Genomic DNA, 21,907 nt, shown 5'->3' on the forward strand with positions numbered 1-21,907 from the left:
AATATTACAGAGTGAGATACAGGAACAGATTGAATATGCCTTCACTGAGTAAAGCAACAACACTAAAAATAAAAGTGGACAGTAAACCAGCAGTGGAATCCTTTTTTATAGCTTTATTTTGGAGTATAAAATACTTTAAAATATACAGGGTGAGTCACAAAGGATGTTACAACTTCAGGAGGACATAGAAATTTCTTGAGATAACTTACAGAATCGGTAGGCATGGCATTTTATAGCAAACAACCTCAAGTTTGATTCACACAGTGCATCAACACCTCATACTGCCACCAGGAGAGCCAGCACACTGAACAGTTAAAATGGCTATGTTCACTGGTACGGAGTGTGTTCACTGTGTGTGCTGGTTTCAAGAAACCAACTCTGCAACAACTATTAGGCAGAAATTTCATACAGAATACGGTGAAGAACCCTCAAGGAGGCCTACAACTTACTCTTGGCATAAGAAATTTGTTAAGAGAGGTTGTTCACTGTAACATGATGAACCATCAGGTTGGCTGCACAGTGTTGATTATGTCGAACAGGTTAGGGAGGGCTTTGCACACAGTCAAACCAGTGCAACATGCGTCTTGAGAGACTGGCACTCCACACGAGTGTTTCGCGAGCACTGCATAGATGTGTACAGTAGAAACCATAGAGATTCAACCTAAGTCATGCAGGTAAGGTTACTCGTGGGGAATTATGAGCAGAAATGTTGCGTTGGATGGAGGACAATGACACTCTCCCAAACACAATAATCTTCAGCAATGAATCAACATTTCATTTCAGTGGATGGTGAACACACACAAACTACATAACATAAAACAGCTAAAATCCACATGCAACCCTGGAACACATTTGTCACAATCCCAAAGTTAATGTGTTTTGTGTGCTTAGCAAACTGAAAGAGCATGGCACTTTCTTCTTCATGGAGAAAACTGTCACTGGTGCTGTGTAGCTGGATATGCTTGAAAACTTTTTAATTGCGCAAATCAATGAAGATGACCGAGATGGGAAGGCTTACTACTAGAAGACAGTGCACCAACTCATTTCATCATGGAAGTTGGAGGTTTCCTTGATAATCACTACCTAGGTCAGTGGATTGGCCGTAAAGGGCTTTCATCACAGACCTTGAGTGCGATCCTCCACTAACAAACAACGTAGCCAACCTGAAAATTTGAATTTACTGTGCAATTGCACAAGTTAAGCCCAATTTTCTGCAACAAGTGTGAGAATAATTTATTACCGGTGAAATTTTTGCCACTTCACAAATGGTAGTCACACTGAACCAAAATGACACTTGACACTTATGTGAAACTTGACGTCGTTTGCTACAAAATGACATCTACCAATTCTGTAAATTATCACAGTAAATTTCTGTATTATTCCAAAGTTGCAAAATCCTTTTTGACTCAACCTGTATCATGAGAAAATGGCATCATCTCTGTGAAACAACAATTGTGTTCATCACATTTCATTTTGATGTCAATGAGGCCATAATTTTTTGTGTTAAGAGGTTCTCTGCCAGTTTTTTGTCACACGAGGAATATTCCAATGCAAGCCTCCATTTCATTTTCAACAGTTTGGCAGTTGCAGAAGAAATTTCACACAAGATTATGTACCAAATTCTTTACTTCATGAAAATTAAAACCTACAACAACCTAGAAGGCAAAAACATTCTGAACACGAAGAAAGTCCACTGACAAATTGAAATGATAATTGAATCAAGACCCTAAGCTGTTGACAGACATTGATATACATCAACGGGGACAGTTGAAATAGTGTCCGACCGGGACTTGAACCCGAGATCTCCTGCTTACATGGCAGATGCCCTATCCATCTGAGCCACTGAGGGCACAGAGGATAGCGTGACTGCTGGGATTTATCCCTTGCACGCTTCCTGCGAGACCCACATTCCCTAGTTAATCTCCACACACTGCATTTGTGTAATGGGCAGGGGCTCTACAAATGTAGTGTGTGGACAATAAGTTGGGAATCCAGGTCTAATGGGGAGCATGCAAGGGGGTAAATCCCTGCAGTCACACTATCCTCTGTGCCCTCAGTGGCTCAGATGGATAGAGCATCTACCATGTAAGCAGGAGATCCCGGGTTCGAGTCCCGGTTGGACACATTTTCAACTGTTCCCGTTTATGTATATCAACGTCTGTTAACAGCTTAGAGTCTTGATATAATTATCATTTCATTCTAAGAGAGCTGCATGGTCACGGATTGTATGTGTTCTTTCAAACATGTCTGAAATGTGTGCAGATATCATCTTCATATAGAAAAGTAAATTACACAATGCTCTCTTGCAGAACTGTTCTGCTGAGTAGAAAATTTCATGAAGGGCGATTTTACCATTTCAGGGGGAAGTAGTTTCTCACTAGCCTTACTGATTAAACATATAGTTATCTACTCATAGCACAGCTCATACTATTATCACTATTACATCAACTGAAATCTAAAGAATTTGGGAGAGGTTTACAAGAAATTACTGAAAAAGGTTCAGGTACTTTTGCTTAAATGTTCTACTGAAAAATCATGGCGATTTCAGAAGAATCCCATTATATCTTGGGGAACACAAGCACACCAAGGAAATAGCAAAATTCTGAGCTGTGTACTTTTAATAAACCCATGTTAACATCAACTTACTCTTACTGTTCAGTAAATGTATTTTAATAGTAACAAAATATCACCACCAAAATTCTCTCAAACCTTTTGTGTATCTTCACCAAATTTTGAACATGTACTCTGTAATTTACTAATATTTAATTTACAATGAACCAAGAGAATAATATTGTTCCATACCTTTACAGCTTCTTTGTCCTTTATGAATACTGACCGCAGCTGACCGTTCATCTCAAAGAAAACTTCCCTTTCACCTGCTGGTGTCAAGTCCTCAGCCATCGCCAAAGTCTTAATGCCTAGTGTCTTTCCTCTTTCTATCGTGACCTGTGCCAAAAATACAGGAGTTAAATTTCATTATATTTATGATTTATAAATTCAGAGGTCATTACCAAAGCATGAAAACTCTACCAACTGAAATAATAGTTTACGCACATCTTAAACAGTTCCATTGAAACCACTGAAAAATGATGTCAGTTTTTTTTATGGACCTGTTGTTAGAAACATGGACAACTGACATACCAAAATTACTAATATCACACAGCAGATACTGCATGGTGTTGGCATCACCACCACCACCACCACCACCACCACCACCACCACCACCATAATGACAGTACTGGACAGCTGTGCACATATTTACAGCACACCTAGAAGAGTCTTGGTTCCTCTGACATTTGCTGAAACAACTTCACCTATTGTACAGCTGATTAGTAATTTCAGACAGACTGAAAGGAAGTTCTCTGGATATACATACTGCATATCCAGTATTTTATCTCCACTGACTCAAGTTCTTTTTTCACTGCTTCATATGCAGCTACCTGTCATTGTACAGGAGGAACTGTAACTAGTGATCCTCAACTATCACTACGTGCCCAAATCTTAGCGGCCTTCAATAATGTTGAGGCATCCCTCTTTCTTCAACTTTCCAGCTTTAATAGCTAAAACTGAATAAAAATAGTTATAAAATATGAAGCTGTGTATATTCTACTCGTGAGGATACAGTATTTGATTGCATTACAGTAAGGAATTCTTTAATAAAAACTAGAGGTTTGATATTTCCTGCACTCTAGTCATCTAAAAATGAAGAAACGTGCACACCTAATTTTATTATAATTTTAATAATAATAAATAGGACAAAACAGAGTCCTAACTGTTTTGAGTTATTCATATGAGGGCTTGTTGAAAAGTAATGCCACGAAATTTTTTATGTGAAAACTCCCAGCTTTTAAAATAAAGCAGATGTTATTAGCATTCTACAGCTTTATTCTTTGTGTCTACGTATTTGCAGTCCTCTGTCTCTAGATGGCTCCGAACTGCAGTGTGTAACGTGGCAGTGTGTAATATAAATATATCAAAATGCGAGAAACAGCTTTATGTAATCAAATTTCCAATTGGGAAAGTTTGTCTACACACAGAGCAACCTCTCCTTCAGACCACACATGAGTGCTGCAATATCTGCAACAATCTAATGTGTCTGGTTCACTGTCAGCAATCATCCTCTATATTGAGGGTGGCCAACCAGCAGCCCACGGGCTGGATCTGACCCACGATTGGTTTCGAATTGGTCCACAGAAGATATTTGTGTGGTGGGTAGGTGGTGAGTGGTGGCACAAGGCACTCTCGTTATACTCTCACCGGGATGCATTTTCAGAACTTAGCCGGCATTCTGTAGGCGTTAGGATCGGTGCTCACTACGCAGACCAGTAAAAGTTACAGCCAAGATGTGCCAAGTTCAAGCCTGCCTGTGAAGGCCTTTGTGAGGCCTTCAGCATACAGAGCGTAGTAGTTCTCGTTACTGCAGATGTGTCATCCACGGATGGCTAGGCCTTATGAGAGGGTTTTTTTGACGTGGAAGAGATGGCAGTTGTAGAAATTCAAGCACTGTTGGTGATTAGTGGGTTTAATGTGGACAGAGGTGTGGATGAACAATCTAGAGTGGAGGTCAACATCGAGGAACGCAGAGGAGGACCTGGTGAAGCAAATGGAATAAAAGACATCTCTTAATGTCCTTCAGACTCCAAACCAACCAACACCTTCCTCATACACATTATTAAATATATCCTGGCCCACAAACTACCGTTCCTTTGAAAGGAAGGCTTACAAACAAATCAGCAGCACAGCCATGGGTATCTACATGGCACCCAACTATGCCAATTTGTTTATGGGCCTTTTAGAGGAAACCATCCTAGCCTTCCAAAACTCCCTACTCCTAGCCTGGTTCAGGCTCATTGATGAAATCTTCATGATCTGGACTCAGGGCCAAGACATACTATACATATTTCTTTACATCCTCAAGAGCATAAGCCAAAAATACTGACATTCTACAAGAACTTTCCGAAAATATACATACAATTTGAGCTATTTCGTAATCCCAAACAAATCACCTTGTAAGATGTACTAAGTTAGCTCTCTGAAAATTGGCCACTTACCTCAAACTCTTCACCAACTTTTGGACCAGTGAGGAAAATTCGAGTATCCAGTTTGTCAACTGGACCAAACTGTTTCCGGAACTTGAGGTAATCTTCAGTGACCTGAGGATACAAGGCAGCACTCATGACATCATTGTCATTGATATCTGGGAACTTCTCCTTCAGTTTTGATTTGAGAGAGTCGAGATCCATTGGTGGAAGGCTTGCTCCTGGACGGCCCTCAACTCGTGGCATTCCCTTCAGTACCTGTTGGGGGGAAAAAAATAGTCATTATCATCCTATAAGAGCTATTTACAATTTGTACAGAAACCAGATGGCAGTCATAAGAGTCGAGGGGCATGAAAGGGAAGCAGTGGTTGGGAAATGAGTGAGACAGGGATGTAGCCTCTCCCCGATGTTACTCAATCTGTATATTGAGCAAGCAGTAAAGGAAACAAAAGAAAAATTTGGAGTAGGCATCAAAATTCATGGAGAAGAAGTAAAAACTTTGAGGTTCGCCGATGACATTGTAATTCTGTCGGAGACAGCAAAGGACTTGGAAGAGCAGTTGAACGGAATGGACAGCGTCTTGAAAGGAGGATATAAGATGAACATTAACAAAAGCAAAACGAAGATAATGGAATGTAGTCAAATTAAATCGAGTGATGCTGAGGGAATTAGATTAGGAAATGAGACACTTAAAGTAGTAAAGGAGTTTTGCTATTTAGGAAGTAAAATAACTGATGATGGTCGAAGTACAGAGGATATAAAATGTAGACTGGCAATGGCAAGGAAAGCGTTTCTGAAGAAGAGAAATTTGTTAACATCGAATATAGATTTATGTATCAGGAAGTCATTTCTGAAAGTATTTGTATGGAGTGTAGCCATGTATGGAAGTGAATCATGGACGATAACTAGTTTGGACAAGAAGAGAATAGAAGCTTTCGAAATGTGGTGCTACAGAAGAATACTGAAGATAAGGTGGATAGATCACGTAACTAATGAGGAGGTATTGAATAGGATTGGGGAGAAGAGAAGTTTGTGGCACAACTTGACTAGAAGAAGGGATCGGTTGGTAGGACATGTTTTGAGGCATCAAGGGATCACAAATTTAGCATTGGAGGGCAGCGTGGAAGGTAAAAATCATAGAGGGAGACCGAGAGATGAGTACACTAAGCAGATTCAGAAGGATGTAGGTTGCAGTAGGTACAGGGAGATGATGAAGCTTGCACAGGATAGAGTAGCATGGAGAGCTGCATCAAACCAGTCTCAGGACTGAAGACAACAACAACAACAACAACAACAACAACCCTATAAGAGCTGTAATAGGAAACATTTCACAAAGCCCACTATTACCTTTGTTTTTGTGGATACCTACTGCCAATAACTTGATATCTGCATGCTACCTAAAGTTGATGGCTCAAAAGTTGGCTGACAAGTTTAGTCGAACTCCTATCTCCACAGTCTGGACCTGAGATCTGATTTGTAATAACTGAGAACTACTTCATTTGTGGAAAACGGGTAGTAATCCTGCTCCAGCCCACAGCCAATTTAGGCTGTGTTCAAAGAGCATGCAAACCTTTTAACACTTCTCCAATTGGCTTTGGGCTTGGATAGAACTGCCATCCATCTTCCCCGAGTGTGCAGTTACTACAAATAAGAACTTAAGTCAAATCGTCTTCCTTATAATGCCTTCCCTAATGCACCCCTAAAAAGTGGACTGTACTCTCAGTAACCCTTTTTTTGTAAGTGACTCGTTTCTCTTCCATGTAACAAAACTTACTGGCTTTGTTTTTTGCCACTTTGTCACCTCCTTGTTCACATCATTACTGATATATTTCTTTTTCTCGTGGAATCTTTCTTGTAAGGGTAGAGCAATGTTGCCAGATTATATGTAACATGTTGCAAAGAAACAGTTGCTCAGTTAAAATACTCTGCTAAACACTTAACACGTAAGGGGATGGTGGTGGTGTTGAGAGTTTAGTTCTGATTTTAACTAATCACCACCCCCCTCCTCCTCCTCCTCCTCCTCCAGTCGATTTGGGCCTCCTATGGAGCACACAAATAATTACTTCTGATTTAATTATCAATTTTCCAATGATTTATCCATTTGATCACAATGCTACTGTTCCTACACTCCTGACCACTTTGCACCCACTTTCATTTTTGGTTTTCTCAGTTGACAAGAATAAAAATCATCCTTTTGAATCTTTTCTTTATTCAGAATTTTATGTTTTTCAATCTTCATAACTTTCAGATTATTTCTGATTTATTGGAGGCACTTGCACCAGGGAGATTTTTTGTGGTCAACATGTTCAAAACTTCTTTCATATCTGGTTTTCATTCATCTGAACCACAGGGTCAAAAACATAATTTTATATTTCCTCATCATTACACATAGCAGTTCAATTTTCTTCTACAATTACACCTTTTCTTGTACTGCTGTGGTGTTTTACTTGCCCCGATATTTTTCTTATGATTTCCATGTCTTCTATTTCTCCCATCTTGGTGAATGTGCAGGCATTTGCTTGCATAGAAACATCCGGTTTTATTACTGTGACATAGTGGTGTAACTTTACTTGAGAAGCGATAGATCTCTTACTGAACTCATCTTTAGTCAACTGAAAGACCATTTCCATCTTCTTTGCATGTGTTTATTAGCCCCGTCCTTCTGCTTTACTTCCAAGATTTTTAAACTTATTGACTCTTTAATTTTTCCATAACCTGTATTAATGGAATTTAGAGCATTTTTTATTTTTGTCATATATTCTGTTTATACAAAAGATATTTTGCATTTGTGTGTGTGTGTGTGCGCCCACACATGTCTTTTTGACCAAAGATTGCTTGTTTGACAGACGTTTTGTTGTGCCTATCTGGAACTCACCATCTACACTATATATCATTATTCCATCCTGAATTTTCCATTGCTTGAATATTAAAACTGCATACTTTTAGCAATTAAAATCTTTAAATAAGGATCTATTTGATAGTTCATATTTCTAAAACTGCACTGACTTGTTTATGGTGTACTCACAGAAGTTAAAACTAAAATGCTTTACTGTGCAAATGTACAAAAAGGAATGAGTAGTTCACCTTTGACCTGAAAGGTTCAGGGAATCCCCCATGGGGCTCTCCAATAGAGCCCTGCAAGAACTCCACAACGGATTTGGGGAAACTCAGCTCCTCAGCCTTCTCTTCCACCTGTTTCGCAGTCAGTTTATTCTGTACCATGAACTGCGCCAAGTCGCCAACCACTTTCGATGACGGTGTAACCTGTGAAATTGAAATTATGTTATCCATTCTTTAGTTTCATATGGAAGCACAAGTCTCTAATAACTTCACAAGTTGGTTAACAAATTAGTTTTTTGTACTTTGACACATGGAATGAACTCCCTTTACTTTAGAAACTATGCAAGTCAAATTTTAGTAGCTAATGTAGTTCAATGTTTCCACCTTAATACTAGGATAACGACATTGGGATAGAATGTGTCACCTGTACAACATGTAAGAGGGGGATGGTTCAACTATGGGTGGGCCATTTTTTTCCAGAAGTGATGGGGTAAACCTGGTACACAGTGGTTCTGATCCCACATCTTAACTGCCATGGTAATTATGATGAAAAGTAATGAATACAGGGGGTTCCAGGACAAATGATGAATATTTAAGGACATGACAGGAACAATCACTCGAAGCCAAAAATCGTATTAAACATAGGCTTTAAAACACAGACCTTAAGATTTATGAGCACTTGTTCGGTAGAGACTTGTTTCGCAGTAGTGAAGACGAACAAGAGCTCGTAGCTCTCTAGTTATGCATTTTAGAGCCAATGTTTATTAGACTTTTTCGTTCCAAATGATCATGCCTTTCATATACCAGAATACTGACCATTCCTTCTGGAACAGTATGTATATGTAATATCTGTATGCAAGTCCTTCCGATATTTGCACACATTTGAATTTACAGATCTACAGAAAGTTAAAAAAAGCAATCAATAAAAATTAAAAGATATACAAACTCATCAAAATTTATTGAAATCTAATCAGTTCAGACTTTTCATTATCACATACCATACCTCATAGATTCAGAGGTGATTTGGGACAGACCAATAACGTTGATTTAAGGTTGCTAGTGTAACACGTATGTTGTTGTTTCTTCTTCAGATAGATACTATTTTACATGGTTATCATTTTTTAAAAATCTATGAGACACTTTAGTAGGATTTACTTTTCATACATTTCCAGGTCTTCTGTGTTTTTGAGATTCGGGTCACACTTTTCCTTCCGGGTTTTGTTTATAACTTTCAAGTCAATATAATGTGGAGCTTTTTCATATAGTTTTAGTCCATCATTAACTTTCTCTATGGGTTACTTTCTCTCTGTGTAGTGTCATAATGATACAACAGCAACTGCCCTCGAAAGTTGTGGGTTTATCGTTGTTTCATTTACCTGCCATCAGTCTTGGATGACCATTTTAATGTAGCCTCAAAGCTTTGAGTAGGCATGTACGCTCACTCAATGACTACTTAAGTGGGGTAGGATGTCAAATGCACCAACTTTGTGCAGGAGAGCCACCACAGAACACTGTAATTTCCAGTGTCTATATTTTTACAAATGTAGTCATAAAACTGCCAGCATGACCAGGTAGGATTCAGGATTCACACTCATAGCAGTGGAAGTTCAGAAACACAACAAAATAATTTCTTTTTTGTATATGAAATTTCATCTGTTTTACTTGCTATTGGCTGTATTTGTTGCTATAGGTACACTTTTTTTCACAAGTAAGAGAGATTCTTTGATGAATTTTGCACAGCATACAAACCATACTTACAGGTTTATGAAACTCTGGAATTTATTTAATTCATTAAAAATGAATGAGCTTTCACATTTTAAACTTCATGTATAAAAAAACTCAGATTTTATAGTTAATTATCACAATTTTGACCACAGTTTTTAATAGATTTGGAAAATTCTAGAGCCTGTAAGTACAGTTTGTATTCTGTGCAAAATTTATCAAAGAATCTCTTACTTATGAAGAAAAGTGTACCAATAGCAGCAAATGCAGCCAATAGTAAGAGAAAAAAATGATGAAGTTTCACATGCAAAAAAATTATTTCCTTATGTTTTTGAACTTCCACTACTATGAGTGTGAATCCTGAATCCTTCGTGGTCATGCTGACAAAGTTTTATGAATTTATTTGTAAAAGTATAGACAGCGGAAAATGTTGCTCCAAGTCAGCCCATCTGACATCCTACTCCCCTTAAGGTCTTTGGGCAATATCAAAATACCACAATCCCTTTGACAAGCAAGTGTTTCGCATCTTGAGGATAGCACTGTTTCTTCACTTCTTTCATTTTAAAAATTGAAACTTGGCCACTATGCCACAGTAAGTTAAGAAACAACAGACTAAGAGATCAATGTCAACATTAAGGGCTGAAACAGCATGTAACTCCCATGGGTTTCATTTCTCACTAAGCTATAACCTCCCATACTGACCTTGTGATACCACTACATAACTTTAATACAAGGGTTGGAACTTAAATAGTGGCAAATATCTATTCACAACCAATACAAAAGAGTTACACGTTTACACCTGTTACTGTCCTTTAAAGTAATCACCAGCATTGTGTAGAACCCATTGCCAGTGTTGTGGAAGGCATAGTATACCATTAGCAGGGCCTGTTCTGTTGATGGTGCGAATGGAGCTGTCTACTGCCTGTCGAATCTCTGGAACACTTCTGAAGCAAATGCCACGAAGTGATCTCTTCAACTTCAGAATCAAATCAAAGTCACAAGGACTTAAGTCTGGGGAGTATGGTGGATGGTGAATGGTACGGTACTTCCCTGTCCCATAGACCGAACAGAGCAGCCACAGCATGCATGGTATGCACCCGTTTATTGTCGTGCAAAGTGATGGATGGGTTGCGCAGAAAGTGCCGCAGCTTCTTTCACAAAGCCAGTCACAGCTGAGGCTACAAAAACGAAACAGTAATACTGTGCACTGAAGATCTGCCATGGAGGAACATAATGCATTAGGATAACACCATCACAGCCATACACGAGCATCACCATAACTTTAGACCGTTCCATTCGCACCACAACAGAGCAGGCTCTGCTAATGGTATATTACTCCTTCCACATCACTGGCAACGGGTTCTACACTTTGAAAGACAGTAACAAGTGCAAACATTTAACTCTTTTGTATTGGTTGTGAATAAATAGTTCCACTATTTAAGTTTCAACCCTCATATTATTTTGATCTACCTTCAATCTAAACTTAGATCTTGTGAACAACTAAATATCTGCAGGTAGTAGAAGAGGGACAACTAAGACTGAACAGAATGAAGTCACTGAGATTGTTCTCTACTCTCACCTTAATAATATCTCCTAATAGCATATTGGCTTCCCTGTAGGCCTTCTTGACATCTTCAAAGAAATCTCCAAGGCCAAGAGAGTAGGCCTGGAACTGCAAATTCGTGTACTGTCCACCAGGGATCTCATTCAAATACACATCTGCATTCCCTGATTTCATGGTTGTCGCACACTCGAACGGTCCATAGAGTGTTCGTGTCTGCTCCCAGTAAGCAGAGTACTCGCTCACATTACTCAAATCAAGACCTGCATAGAAGAGGGAAAATGACAATTAATAAAGGAAACAAAACAACACAATATTAGTATATTAATTAATTAATTAATTAATTACAATCACATTGATTAAAATAAGTTAGCAACTGACATTTCAGTGAATCAAGAGGTCTGTGTCAACCAATGTAAAACTGTTATTCTTTTCTGGCATCATATGCTTGCTATGTTCGTTGTTTCCTAGGTAAATGTACTTGGTGTGGCAGCATGATTGGAGTGAAAAGGGGAGAGAAAGGTAGGATGGGATGTCTCTTGTAGCATGTCAAACTTTTTGGTTCCTGTATGTTAAAAGCTGTCTTCAACCTGATAGTTGATCTGAACAATGCCATCCTTTGCAAACACATGGTCTTATTGGAGGTGGTGTGTTATTGCCTTCCTATGACCTTTGAACTGACCAATGCAGCTAGTTGGGGGGGGGGGGGGGGTGTACAATTGTAATGTGGTCTCCAATCCAGTCCACAACACAATTCAGCATTTTTCACATTAACAAATTATTGCCAAAAGTGAAACAAGAGATTAAAAAGTTAATGTTAATAATAATAATAATAATAATAATAATAATAATAATAACACCTTCAAATTATGTACACTGACTGGTACTAAAAATGCTACTCATCAATTCTTTAAAAAAATATTTTGAATTCCAGTCACTGTTTCAAGATTGATCTACCATTTTTTGGTGAAATATTGTGATACGGTACCATCAAGATGTCTATGAATGATAAAATGGAAGATTATAAACAAATTAAGCCAGAGATGCAAAACAACATGAATGGATTCACGCATCAAGCAAATTTCATGGAAGGTTACAAAGTTAATAACACCTCTGTTTTGCTTTTCTACACTACACTTCACACAGCTCTCAACATCTTCAAACCTTGCATCACCTCCTCTAGCACCAATTTTGGCATCTACCTTTTTAGGAATGCTCCTGATTGATGTTGCAATGTCCTCTTGGGGAATTGTCTGCCATCTTTTTGGGAGGATCTCCTGCAGGGCCTGTAGCATCTCTGAATAGTGCTGATGGTTCTTTCTCACCATCTGGTCCCATACATGCTCTCAACAGGATTCAAATTAGGGCTCTGAACAGGCCAAGCCATAGTACAAATCTCCGCTTCCTCCAAGAACCCTTTAACAAATCTCGCAACATGTGGGTGGTCATTAGTGGATTGTCATGTGTTAGTGTAAGACTATCACCAATAAATGGAGTGAGAGCCACAATGTGCTTCAAAGGATTTAGTCCTCATGCTGATGCGCTGGAAGGCATCCATGCTTCACAGAGACCAAATCCATCTTTGCAGTCTTACGATTCCTACCCAAACTATCCCAAAAAGGCCATCTCCAGAGCGTCTCTGTACCATCAGGTGATCACAGACTATCTCAACTTGTCTTGAACAACACTTGTTCCCACTGTTGTACTCTCCAGCCACAAGATCACCTCGTGAAACTTAGTCAAGCTCTGTAATGTTCTCTGGTGAGTTCTGAGCCAGCAGCAGGTCTTTGGATCGAAAACTGGTTTCTTCCAATCTTGTTCAGGTATTTCTCTTGCTAATACTGACCCCTCAAACAAGGTGGAGACAATTTTGTATTTGAACAATGGCACTGTGATGGTTGCAGAAAACTTGAAGCTGTGAGAAATGCTCAACTCTTGCCAATGCTGCTCTTCTTGGACCTGACCATGGTTTCCTCACATAATCTCCAGTTTCTCTGAACCATCTTACAGTTCTGGAAATCGTGGACAGTGTAGTTCTCAACACTTATGTGATGCATGTTGCGACCATCTTGCATCAAAGCAAAATCTTTTGCAGATTCTTCTGGGCTTAATGGCATGTTTACTCCAGAAAGCTAATTATGATTATCGCAAAAAGATCCTGGCAACATATGTGATTGAAAGGAAAACAATACAAGGTACAACAATAGGGGTTACAAGAGTGGCAACAGAATATTGTCTCACATCAAGTGATGCGATTTTCACGTTGCACGGGAAAGAACAATTAAGGCTAGTGTAATAAACAATCTACTATTCACTGTCTGCTCATAAAGCTATGTCAATAACACTGCAACAGAAAATATAGGCTAAAGTACTACATGATAATTAAATATATAATCACACATGATTTATTATGTGCTGCATTTTTCATGAAAATCAGTGTAAATTTAGCAGCATTATTGTTTTCATTGCATTCTCATATGTAGTTTAAAAACAAGTCTGCATTTTAAATCTATTTTCGTTGTCACTTCACAAAAGAATTTTCCCACCATTTTGTTCCATCAAGTGATTGTGGTTTCAATGTAAATTCTTCAGCATCATAAAAACTCTTCCTTCTCCAAGGTCATTTACACTGTTTAGCAGTATTGTTTTATTTTCTCTACACAGCTTATTCAAATGCAATCTTTAGAAAATTTTGCACCTATGTTCCGTATGTGGCAGCTTACGTATTGTAAAATACTCATTGTGCAACATCTACACAAAGTCAATTAAGGGCAGATCATTATTGTGCAATGCATAATACATGCAGCTGCCCGAGATGCACATGGGGCTACGGCTCTTGGCAGCTGGGATAGAAGACCAATCTGGTCGAAGTACACATTCTGAAGTGAAATACGACTCATTGGATCTAGTTATTAGGGACCATATCTTCCTCTACCAACGCTACATTTGAGACTGGTTCTTGCACACAAATCTGTTGTACCTGATCAATTATTTGACAATTAACCACACTTTTTGCATAAAATTTTCAACCACTGCTTTTGACTGATTTGGTGTTTTCCTGTGAAATCTTTAACAAGTTAATTTAATCATGTTAAGAAATTGCTGCTACCTGCTAACTCCGAGCCATCTACCAAGACATGAAGAAAATGAGTGATGCATCCGTATCGCTGCTGAGGTCCATGGAACACATGAGCCCATTACACACCATTAGCGTCACTTCCCTGCTGCAAAAGCCACCTGCCACCAGCGTCACCTACTGACACCACCTGTCCAACGAGTGTAGTTTGGCTGGCCCCACCGCCACACTATTTACCAGCCGAAATGTCTGAGAGGCTTTCCAGTTTGCTCCCTTAACCACTGTAAATGTCCTTTGTGGAATATCCATGGCTCTTCAGAACATATTCCAAATGTTACGTCCTGTTATGTCATTCCCATTGGACCTCATGAGAATAAAATCAGATGTGATTAGAATAAGGGAGGGAAGGGATCGTATACAAACATATAATTTAAAAACTTAATATCTGCCTGTCACAGGTTTTGGCAAATGGTAGGACACAAATGTGGACATTATTGAACTGCTCACTGTCAATTCATACAGATGCTGATCGAGTATAAACGGCTAACAAACAAATTTCTTGTTTTAAATATAACCAATACAACAGGAATATCTACATTGGCTCCGATATTTTTAATGGACAGAGTAAAAACACAGTCTGACAACCCTGGTGCAGTACAATTGCAGTACAGTTCATTTAACAGCCCACATCCTTCACTTAAATCACAACATCCCTTTCATGTGACACTTCCAATATGGAATGTACAAACTTCTATGTTTAACAGTCACACAACATAATATCTGTTAACACCATGTGTAGCTCACTTTACTTATAATTAACAGCAGAGTATGCTATACAGGAATCAAAATACTCTCTTCACACTTTCAATAGCAGCCCACATGTTCACTACTGTTCCACTGTCCAGTCCTCAATACTGTCACCCTGCATGTTACTTATTTAATGAGCATACACCCTCATAATGTATTTTCAGATTGTATACCGATAAATAACACTTACCCGTGTCCAGGTCACTGCCTTGTAGTGCAGCTACTATGGCACCCATGCTCGGCTGTGACGTCATTCCAGACATGGAATCCACGGCAACATCCACAACATCTGCACCCGCTTTAGCACACTCCAGCATTGAAGCAACTCCCGCACCGGCAGTGTCGTGCGTGTGGATGTGGATCGGCACATCGGGGTGTCGATCACGTAATGCAGTTACTAGGAGCTTGGCTGCAGAGGGTTTCAGAAGTCCTGCCATGTCCTGTAACCATACAAATGCACTTTTACAACCACTGAAAGTACTTATTGGACTGATGTCACAATGAACAGAGATTCTCATACCCACACTATATATTAAATGCAGTGAAACTGCAATCCAAAGAGAGCAAACATAGCAATGGCCAAGAGAGTAGCTTATGAAATATATGAAAAAAAAATGGTTCAAATGGCTCTGAGCACTATGGGACTTAACATCGTAGGTCATCAGTCCCCTAGAACTTAGAACTACTTAAACCTAACTAACCTAAGGACATCACACAACACCCAGCCATCACGAGGCAGAGAAAATTCCTAACCCTGGTGGGAATCGAACCCGGGAACCTGGGCGTGGGAAGCGAGAACGTTACCGCACGACCACGAGATGCGGGCAAATACACGAAAATTTCAAAAGGTTCTTCAACTTTTAACACAGCAAGGTAGGACTGTCCTACTTGTTATACCACTCCTGACAATATAATTTTGTATTTTTTACTTGTTCTAATTTTGTTAATAGCACATGTATGACAGTTATACAAAATAACTTATGATTTCTGCTTTATTTCATTACAGTTATTGTTCACGGGATAGTTTTGAGACCACTGAATATAGCAGCACATTCAGTTATTACTATCTGTGAAACAATCTGCAACTAATTTCAGATAATTTGTAACATTCCACTTCCTGGCCACATCAGTGTACGTCAGAGCCAGTTTCCGGTATCTATGGGAAAGAGGCTTTTGTCCAGCATGGAGATATTGGGCCAGTCTTTTCATAAGCCTCCTGAATGTGTTGTGGTATGGGTCTACTATGTTCAGTTCAAGAACAGTGATTTTCCTAAGACGGAGTTTTCCAGGAACTATTTCAAGTAAACTTTGAAAAGCCCCAGAAGGAAGTACCTCTTTGCTGAAGAGTGCTCTAGCAGAGGCAGAAAAAGTTCAACAGAAGTGCTGAATTCTGTTGCTGAAGTTGACTGGCTGAAAGAGATAAAAGCAGAATTCTTTGGAACTACTCAAAGCTCATACAACTGAAAAGTTGGCCAAAGCTCTCTCTGGGGTTGTAGGAAGTGACCATGTGCACTGCAAGGTGAAGATGGTATTCGATCAAGTGCGCTGCCAGTACAGAAAGCCTTGAAAGATTTTGCAGGTGCATATCCACCTGTAGGTCCCAAATTCTGCTAGAGTTAGTTCTAGTTTTCCAGATGCGCGATGAAATTTCACAAATATGCACGTACTAAGTATGCACACATCTCGAACTAGGTCACGGAGTCAAGCTGGAGGTTGTCAGCGAACAAAATGAACTCAGCAAGCATAAACTAAAACCAATATATTCCATTTGTTCCTACAGAAACTTGAGTGCACTGTTGCTGAGCATCTTTATTGTGTTGACTTTGAACTGTTATCTTGTTATTTTTTATTGAGCTTGTCAGAGGAAGTCTAGAAGCCAGATTAAGGCTCTGTAGGCCTGTTAGCAGTATACATACGCTAGTCCAGTAGTCAGATTTCCGAATCTTTCAGAAAGTAGCTATACAGATACAGGACTTTAACTACAGACTTCAGAACAATAGGAATTTTAAGAATGTCTCATGGGTCTGAGCAAGGCTAGTGACCCTTATGTAACTTGTTTAATAATATAGTAGCATTAAAGATGAAGTAGGGTCAGCTAATAAGTGCTTCTGAGCAAGTTTGCAGAGCAGTACACTTCGTAACTTGTCCAACGCACCACAGGTTGCTATGAATGCACGGATTCCCCCTGCCAGCACAAGCAGTATGTGAGACGCCACAAAAGCTCCTAGGATGGACAAAAGAAATGTTTAAAATTCAGAGCAACAGTTAATTAACTTCCAAAGCATAGTGTGTTGACAACTGAACTTATGACACAAAGCACTTATCGTACTTCTAAAACTCATTATTCTACCATGTATCAAATGAGGAGACTGAAGAGCTGAGAAGAAAAACTGCTACACCTACCTTTATTGACAGTATGTGTGTCCCCGCTTTGACAAGTTCGTCTGACAGCTTAAGGTAGTAATCCAGGTTGTACTTCGTGCGGTTCGGGTCTGAGACGTCACCCGTATAGCTAATCGCAGCTTCTATGACACCACCGGCCTTCCCCACTGCATCCATTCCCAAGATCAGATTTGGGAGGTAATTGAGGGAATCAAACACACGGAAAATATCCATGCCATTCTGGACAGACAGCTCACAGAACCTGCAAAGAACACAAAAAGTAATGCACCATATCTACACCAAACCATTGTAACAGGTGATACACTGTTATGCCACTACGTAGACTACAGTTCACACACGAAAAATTTATTTCATTTGTTACTCAGCAACCTGAGCAAAACAAGGTTGATGTCATAACAATTTAGACTGCTGAGAATCTTATGGCAGCCCACCTTTTACATACGACATAACGGTACAGATTAAATGCTCCCGTCTGCACATAAAAAGGCAAATACACTCCTCTGTAAAAGACTGACTGAAAAGAGGGGAACCAGCTGCCACAATCCTCATTCTGTCTTTCTCACAAAACGTTTGACATGCGAACAAGTTCACACTCTTAACACAGAACACTCTAAACCCTTTTACCAAGTCCCTCTTTGTAGTGAAGCCTTCATTCTCAGCATCTCCCTCTCAATGCCACTGTTTGTATGTCTCTCTCCAAATGTCTCCTTTTTCTCCAAATCGCGTTTTCTCTTATCTGTTTCTTCTACTGTCACTGTTTTCATCCCTTTCTCTCACTATTCCTTACCACTGTCTCCTCCACCTGGCCCTTTCACTGTCTCCCTGTCCTACTGCTGTTTTGTTTATCCCATTCTTTTTCTCTCCTACTGCCATTGTCTCTTCCTTTATCTCTCACAGTCAGCTGTCTTCCTCTTCAACCAATACTACCTCTTCTCCACATGTGCCCCTGTAGATGGTTTTGACTCCTAAACCAGTAAACTTCAATATGATGGGGGAAAGTGGCAAATTTTTTCATGTCATTCTACTTCCTCCCACTTCTACCTCTCTTTTACTGCCACTGTCAATCTCCTCTCTGGCTCTCACTGCCCCCCCCCTCTCTCCCTCCCCCCTCCCCCTCTGCCACTTTCTCTCTCCCAGCATCGTTGTCTCCTCTCTCTTCTTCTCCCACTGGCACTGTCTCCTCCCTCTGCCCCTTTGCTACTCTCTTTCACCACAAAAAACGCGTAAATATGTTTGCATCCCACAATTTTTGATGACAGAGGTGGAATGAGGATTGAGGCACCTCATTCCAGAACACACTTACCTTTATTGGGCTCAGACAGTAGCATTTCTCCTCCAGCCGGTTCTTTCTTTTCCCTGTTACATCAGTGTGTGCTGGTTATATAAAATGAGTTCTGTACGTCAGTAAAGTTTTGGCAGCTATTTATATACTTTGAACCATTCAAGCAAAAAAGTGTGCATAATATAATATAAATTCAAAATCATCTCCCATCTCACGCAAGTTCACTTTAGAATACTTTATGTATAAATGCACAACATTTATAGGCTACACCTACAGTATAGGGGGAAAAAAGTGGTCTTTGATTTGCAAATATAAAGCATTTTGTACAAAAAACAATTTTTTGTAAGGTGCTCACATCAGCAGGTGACACCATTGATTAACTTCCACGTCAAGACAGTCTGATAGTTGTGAAGTGCCCATTATACATAGACTATACATCATCAAAGTTTTATTGGTGAGAAAATAGTGACAAACATAGTTTGGTGACTTCAGAACCCTTTCAGTTATCCCAGAACTCTGGCTATGTGTTCACGACATCAGTTAAAACTACATTTACACTTTCACACTGAATTTTACGTGTTTTACAGAAATAAGCACAGCAACTATAAATGTCTGGATCTCAGTAATAGATAACAACACTGAAAAATGTTTCAAAGTTCCCTGGTATCATCATCTTAAGAACTTATGGCAAAAATATGCCACAAACAGAAATTATAGAAGTGGCCATTCCCACAACTGGTGCTTTTGGTACCCAAAAATTATGGTTTTCAGTGTTTTCTCAGCAACCACCCATGAACAAGACAGTCTTTTGAAAGCTATGTAAGGCTTACCCTAGACATCACCTAATGCAAAAGAACCAACTGATTTGCTCAGTTTGCCTGGGCTGCAAGAAGCATTTAATATTTTAATTTTGAGTCTGTGCTGTAGAATAGCTAGAGTATGCCCATTCTTCCTGAAGATATACAAATGTTTGCTAACCAGAGCTATCCAAAACATTTGACCCCTTAACTCTGTGGTCAACAGAATCCAAGATATGACCATCACATTTTTATGCAGACTTTTGAAACATATTGCACAAGGTATTAGAATTATAGAACTGCAAATGGCCTCTCACCTTGAGGATTAAATATGGCACTAAACACCTGGATCTACCTCATGTGCTATGTAACTTTATACGGCAATTGCTGGGTATGGTTGTAGTGATCTGTGCCTCATTCACTGTGTGCCATGTGTGTCATCAAAAGGGGAAACCTTCAGGAATGTGGAGCAAGGTGAAGCATTCATTTACAAAAGACAAATACTGTCTACTCTATTAACAATAGAGCAGTACTGCTTAATCTATTCAGAGCTCAATTTAACCAAGTACATTAGAAAGAGTGCTGCCACTTTTTGGAAAGGGTTACTTTCTCCTTAGTTACACTAAACGGCTGCTCTTTATCTAGTACTGGCAGTTTAATATTTACTTGGCCACAACACCATTTTTTAAATAAAATATGCACCTTTTAGAAGTCTGTTTACAGTACATTACTACTTGTCATACAGTTTACAGCAAACACAGCTACTTACTATGTAGCTAACAGAACTTTCCAATACTTAATTTTGTTTTGAAATGGTCGCAATTTCCCACTTCTTGCTTAAGGGTTTCGTTGAAACCTTACCACCAGAGTACATAACTTGAATCTTAGAGCAGGAGGCTAAGTCTACATGAAAATTATTTTGTGTTTCATATTGTGAGTGTTTACACCTGAGTTCAGTTGAAACTGACTTTTGCTATCAGCAACAAAACAAATTACCGAGTAAATGATTGGGAATTAAATGTAAGAACTAGAAGATCCTTACAAAGGCTTCTGCAAGACATACAGTTTTCTGCCGAATGCATACTATTTATTTTGGGTGTAGTATCCCACAAGATAATTCCATATGACAACAAGAGATTGAAAATATCCTAAATAACCCAACACTTTTGGGTATATATAAACACAATGAGAGTTGCTTCGAAGGGGGTAACACACTGAACTCAACTTCTTGATCAGTTAATCCACTTGTTGACTCAGTTGTTATACAGCTAGAGAGAAAAGAACAACAACATTGTGGGAAGCATACATTGCAACTCAACACATAGAGGAGGCGTTAGCTGCAGAATGGTAAAATAAAAAAAGGCTGCTAAAATATTTAACCTTGTGGACAAAGCCGCCTCCCCCCCTCCCCCTCCATCTCTCTCTTTGTGTTATCAGTCTTCTGACTAGTTTCATGTTACCTGTAATGAATTTCTCTTCAGTGATAGCTGCTTCACTTCAGAGTAGCACTTGTACCCCACATCCTCAATTATTTGCCGGATGTATTCTAATCTCTGTCTATCCCTACAGTTTCCTCTAGTACCTTGGAGATTATACCTTAAGAGATGTCATACCATACCCTCATCTTGGCAGTGTTTTCCATATGTTCCTTTCTTCACAGATTCCACAGAGACTTTTCCGATTCCTTGTCCAGTCCATCCGATTTTTAACATTCATGTGCAGCACCTCATCTCAAATGCTTCAGTTCTCTTTTGTTCTGGTTTTCCCATGGCTGAAGTCTTAGGCTTGAACCAGTAAACATGTCTTGACCACGAATGCTTTATATGCCTATGCTAGTCTGCATTTTATGCAGGTGCCAATTAACCAAAATTTGAAAGAATAAGAAAGCCGTTTTTTCTTCACACCACTTATCTACATCTACATCTACATCTGCATCTATACTCCGCAAGCCGCCTGACGGTGTGTGGCGGAGGGTACCCTGAGTACTTCTATTGGTTCTCCCTTCTATTCCAGTCTCGTATTGTTCGTGGAAAGAAAGTATGATTCTGTGTGGGCTCTGCTATACTCTGATTTTATCCTCATGGTCTCTTCGCGAGATATATGTAGGAGGGAGCAATATACTGCTTGACTCTTCGGTGAAGGAATGTTCTCGAAACTTCA

The 21,907-nt window shown here is 39.4% G+C and overlaps 1 protein-coding gene across 7 annotated transcripts in view; it reads right to left on the minus strand.

Moving 5' to 3' along the window:
• LOC126292280 (pyruvate carboxylase, mitochondrial) overlaps positions 1 to 21,907 on the minus strand; it is a 358,087-nt gene that overhangs the window by 8,447 nt on the left and 327,733 nt on the right. For all 7 annotated transcript variants that reach the window (XM_049986190.1, XM_049986187.1, XM_049986193.1 and 4 more), the window contains 6 exons: positions 17,669 to 17,909; positions 15,456 to 15,705; positions 11,401 to 11,645; positions 8,124 to 8,303; positions 5,052 to 5,297; positions 2,803 to 2,946 (listed from right to left, as the gene is read on the minus strand). In XM_049986190.1, coding sequence (XP_049842147.1) covers positions 2,803 to 2,946; positions 5,052 to 5,297; positions 8,124 to 8,303; positions 11,401 to 11,645; positions 15,456 to 15,705; positions 17,669 to 17,909 — 1,306 coding nt within the window. The remainder of the gene's footprint in view (positions 1 to 2,802; positions 2,947 to 5,051; positions 5,298 to 8,123; positions 8,304 to 11,400; positions 11,646 to 15,455; positions 15,706 to 17,668; positions 17,910 to 21,907) is intronic.

This window comes from Schistocerca gregaria, chromosome 9 (genome assembly GCF_023897955.1).
Source record: "Schistocerca gregaria isolate iqSchGreg1 chromosome 9, iqSchGreg1.2, whole genome shotgun sequence".
Lineage (NCBI taxonomy): Eukaryota > Metazoa > Arthropoda > Insecta > Orthoptera > Acrididae > Schistocerca > Schistocerca gregaria.